Below are 3,919 nucleotides of genomic sequence, written 5' to 3'. Positions count from 1 at the left end.
AGGGATCGATGTCGGGTTTTTAGCTTAGTGTTGACCAGTTTGGATAATATGTCGGCTTTGACGTTTTCAGATTGGGGGATGTGCTAGATAGAGACTCGTTCAAAAGCAGATTGTATAACATTTTAGACCAAGTGAAAGTATTGTAGGAGGGTAGGGTCTTTGATCTGGAATTCGTCATTTAAATGTCCCATTGTGAGTTTGGAATCGATTTTGCACGTCAGCATTTTGACGCCGACTTCGCGGGCGAGGGATAGACCGGCGATGATGGCTTCGTACTCAACTTGGTTGTTGGATGTTTTGAAGGCGAAGTGAAGAGATTTTTCGATGAGGATGTCGTTGGGGCCTTCTAAGACGATACTAGCACCTGCTCCTTTTGGGTTTGAGGAACCATCAATGTACAATGTCCATTGGTCCTCTTCAAGGGTTTATTACAGATCGTTGACGAAGTCTAGGAGACATTGAGCTTTGATGGGGTCGCGGGGTTCGTAATGGATGTTAAACTCGAATAATTCTACGACCCAAGACGACATGCGGCCGACAAGGTCTAGCTTTTGAAGTATCTTCTGGATGGGGTAATCAGTTTTGACGATTATGTTATGGTTTTGAAAATAGGGACGTAGGCATCGCGCTGTGTGTACTAGGGACAAGGCTAATTTCTCCACCATATGGTATCGGATTTCAGCTGACAAGGTACACAGGGTGTTGAATGCCATCGACTTCATGAACTAGTGCGGTGCTTACGGTGTAATCTGTGGCAGTGATGTAGACGAGTATGGGTTGATGAGTGTCCGACTTATGGAGGATGGGTGGTGAGATTAGGATGTTTTTGAGTTTTTGGAAAACGTGTTCACATTTGTCATTCCACGAGAACTTGACCGATTTCTTGAGCGGTTGAATAATGGGTTGGGTTTGTTCGGCCAATTTGGGGAGGAAGCGGGAGATGGCGGTTAGTCGGCCAATGAGGCGTTGCTCCTGCATTTGTGAGATCGAATGGCATAAATTTGTAGAAGTAGTTGGCATCGTCTGTAACAAAGGCGATTTTGGTCATGTCGGATGCGACCATTGGAATATGGTTGTAACCAGAGTATGCATCCAGAAAACTGATAACTTTGTTACCGGCTGCACCGTCAACTAGCCGGTCGATGTTGGGTAAGGGGTAGGCGTCCCTAGCACAGGCCTTATTGAGATCCGTGTAATCGACGCACATTCGCCATTTGCCGTTAGCTTTCTTGACCAATACTACGTTGGAAAGCCAGGTGGTGTAATGGGCTTCTTCGATGAACCCTACGTTGAGTAACTTGTCGGCTTCAGTCTTGGCTGCTAGTCGGCGTTCGTCACCAAGCTTTCGTTTCTTCTGGGAGACATACCTGGCATCCTTGTAAATTGAGAGTTTGTGGGATGCGACTTGAGGGTCAACGCCGGGCAAGTCAGCAGCGGACCAGGAAAAGAGGTCAGTGTTGCTGATGAGGGTAGGCGTAAGGATTTCGCGCTGCTCGGGTTGTAAGCCCGTGCCCAATTTGATGGTGCGTCCATTAGGGAGTTCCAGTGGTGTAGTTTCATCGACCGGCTCGAGGCGGGCATCCCGACCTACTTTGGGGTCCAAATCATCTCCAAATAGGGCTATGTCAAAGCCGGGTGGACGCTCAATATGATTGGTTTGAAGAATGGGAAGTTGTGGGCGTAAGTTGGCCATGTAGCATTCGCGCGCAAGCCATTGGTCATCGTGGATGGTGAGGATATCGCCAGATGGGGATGGACATTTCATGGCCAGATAAGGTGTAGATACCACTTCACCGAGAGTGTTGAGGGATGGTCGGTCAAGAAGGACATTATATGATGTAGGCGCGTCGACGATAAGGAAGCGGATGAGGATTGTCTTGGTTTGAGCGCTATCACGAAAGACAGTATGGAGGTCGATGTAGCCGTAGGTGGAGACTTTTTCCCCTGAGAAACCATATATGGGTTCATTGTATGGAACCATAGCGGTAGTGGGGAACTGTAGTTTCTAGTATGTTGCCCAATAGAGGATGTCAACTGACCTACCTTGGTCGATGAGGACCTTCTTGATGGCATAATTTTCCAACTCCACCGTGATGACCATGGGGTCATCCTGTTGGTGATCGAGGCCATGAAAATCGTCATATGTGAAGGTTATGGGGGGCATGCGGCGTCTGTGATGGGAGTGGGTGATATGGTTGATGAATTATAGATGGTGGAGATGTCTCTTTCTAGCTGATGTGGTGGATCCCCCACTAGCAAAGCCACTAGAGATAGTGTTAATGGTGTCGCGTAGTGGGGGGTCGGTCAGGACGATATCAGTGCGAGCAAGTTAGGGTCGCGGTTGGTGGGTTGCCTAGGAAATTTGTCGTGACGAGAATCGCAAGGAGGGCGTCGGTGGTCAGAACGTGGAGGGTGATCGGATCTTAAAGGGTGGTCGTCTCGGCGGATGAAGCGACGGAAGTGGCCAACACGAACCAATTCTTCAATCTTGTCTTGGAGTGCTTTGCATTCCTCTATGGTGTGGCCGTTGTTTCGGTGATAGCGACAATATTTAGTCATGTCTGCGTTTGGGGGAGTGGTCGTCTTGCGTGGCGGTAGGATGAGGTCGGCCTGTAGGGCTCCGTCAAGGAGACGGGATCGAGGAACATTTAGGGGTGCGTATTTGGTGAAGTGAGGTTGGCAAGGTTCTCTAGGTCTAGGGTCAGGCCGGGAAGGTTGTGTAGGGGGGTTGTTGCAGAGGGTGTATAGTTATTGCAGAATTTTATATGGAGAGTTTGCATCTCTTCCATGCAGATGTAGTATGCGACGCGGAGCTTCAATTCATGCATGGAGACGGGTGGGTGGAGGTAGACGTTGTTGGCGAAGGGGCCGAGTTTGAGAGTGAGTGCCATGCACTGAAGTATCATTTCCCGATTAAGGTGTGGTGTGCGAAGGGCAGCCTTACTGAAGCGGTCGATGAAAGCCCGAAGCGTCTCGTCTTGTTCCTGTCTGACGCCAAGAAGGGATATGGTTATAGTTTGATGTGGGCGGTTGCCGGCGAAGTGAGTTGTGAACATGTGGGAGAGGGTGTCAAAGCAGTCGATGGAGTATGGCGGAAGGGTGGTAAACCATTCGAGGGCGGGGCCTTTAAGAGTGGTAGGTAAGGCCTTGCAGAAAACGGCATCGTGAGAAGTGTAGAGGGCGACATGGGTGATATAGACCTTGAGGTGCTCGTCTGGATCGATCTCACTTGTATAGCGTTCTAGTGTGAAAGGTTCCCATTGGGCAGGGAGGGGGTGTTGGCGATGAAATCAGTAAAAGGATGACGGCGTCTGGGTTGTGTGGATGGGAGAGAGTGAGGGGGGATGGAATGGTGGACGAGGGTGGGAAAGGTTGATGTAAAGTTGTGAGGGGGATATGGATGGTAGGGAGGGTGGGAGGTATGTTGTAGGGTGGGATGTGGGTGGTGGGTAGGGTGGAAGGGATGTTGTAAGGTGGAATGTGGGTGGTGGGGAGGGTGACAATGGGGGTAGGAGCCGCAGTGTTCCCTGGAGGGTGGGATGGAAGTGTGTATGATGGGTTTAGAGGATGGAAGTTTGTTGAGTGATGGTGAAGGTGTGCGGGGTAGGATTGTACTCGTTTTCTTCTTCGGTAGGCTGGAAAGCTGGGGACCTTGCGGCATCAGATGTTTCCTTAGCCTTTCCCTTTTGAGTGGGATCGGCTTCGATCTTTCGCCTTAGCCGTGAGTTTCCCTGTCGTAGTGCCTCCATCTCATCAACACTGCGTTTCTTCAAATCAGCCAGTTCCTGTTACATCTTGGCTTGACCGTTTAGGATAGCGGTCAAGTCTGGGGTGGTAGTAGCAGGTGCTGCAGGACCTGCTTCAGCTTGCTTGTTAACTCCTGCTTTGTTGCGGGTAGAAACCATCTTCGAGAGAATGC

At 50.0% G+C, this 3,919-nt stretch overlaps 1 protein-coding gene across 1 annotated transcript; it reads right to left on the bottom strand.

Annotated features, from left to right (window-relative positions):
* Positions 1 to 856: 856 nt before the first annotated feature.
* On the bottom strand, positions 857 to 2,164 carry LOC114189736. The gene is made up of 2 exons (XM_028078406.1): positions 2,044 to 2,164; positions 857 to 1,944 (listed from the first exon to the last, which is right to left on the bottom strand). Exons 1-2 carry the CDS (start codon positions 2,162 to 2,164, stop codon positions 857 to 859), a joined length of 1,209 nt encoding a protein of 402 aa, XP_027934207.1.
* Positions 2,165 to 3,919: the final 1,755 nt, after the last annotated feature.

The sequence above is a fragment of the Vigna unguiculata genome, chromosome 1, assembly GCF_004118075.2.
Source record: "Vigna unguiculata cultivar IT97K-499-35 chromosome 1, ASM411807v1, whole genome shotgun sequence".
NCBI lineage: Eukaryota > Viridiplantae > Streptophyta > Magnoliopsida > Fabales > Fabaceae > Vigna > Vigna unguiculata.
The sequence above is the reverse complement of the archived record's forward strand: the minus strand, read 5'-3'. Positions and strand labels throughout refer to the sequence as shown.

Coding starts and splice junctions, on each gene's coding strand:
- LOC114189736 (XM_028078406.1), bottom strand. CDS start 2,164: ATGCCCCCCATAACCTTCACATATGACGATTTTCATGGCCTCGATCAC. Junction 1,945..2,043: donor GAAGGTCCTCATCGACCAAG/GTAGGTCAGTTG, acceptor ATGGTTTCTCAG/GGGAAAAAGTCTCCACCTAC.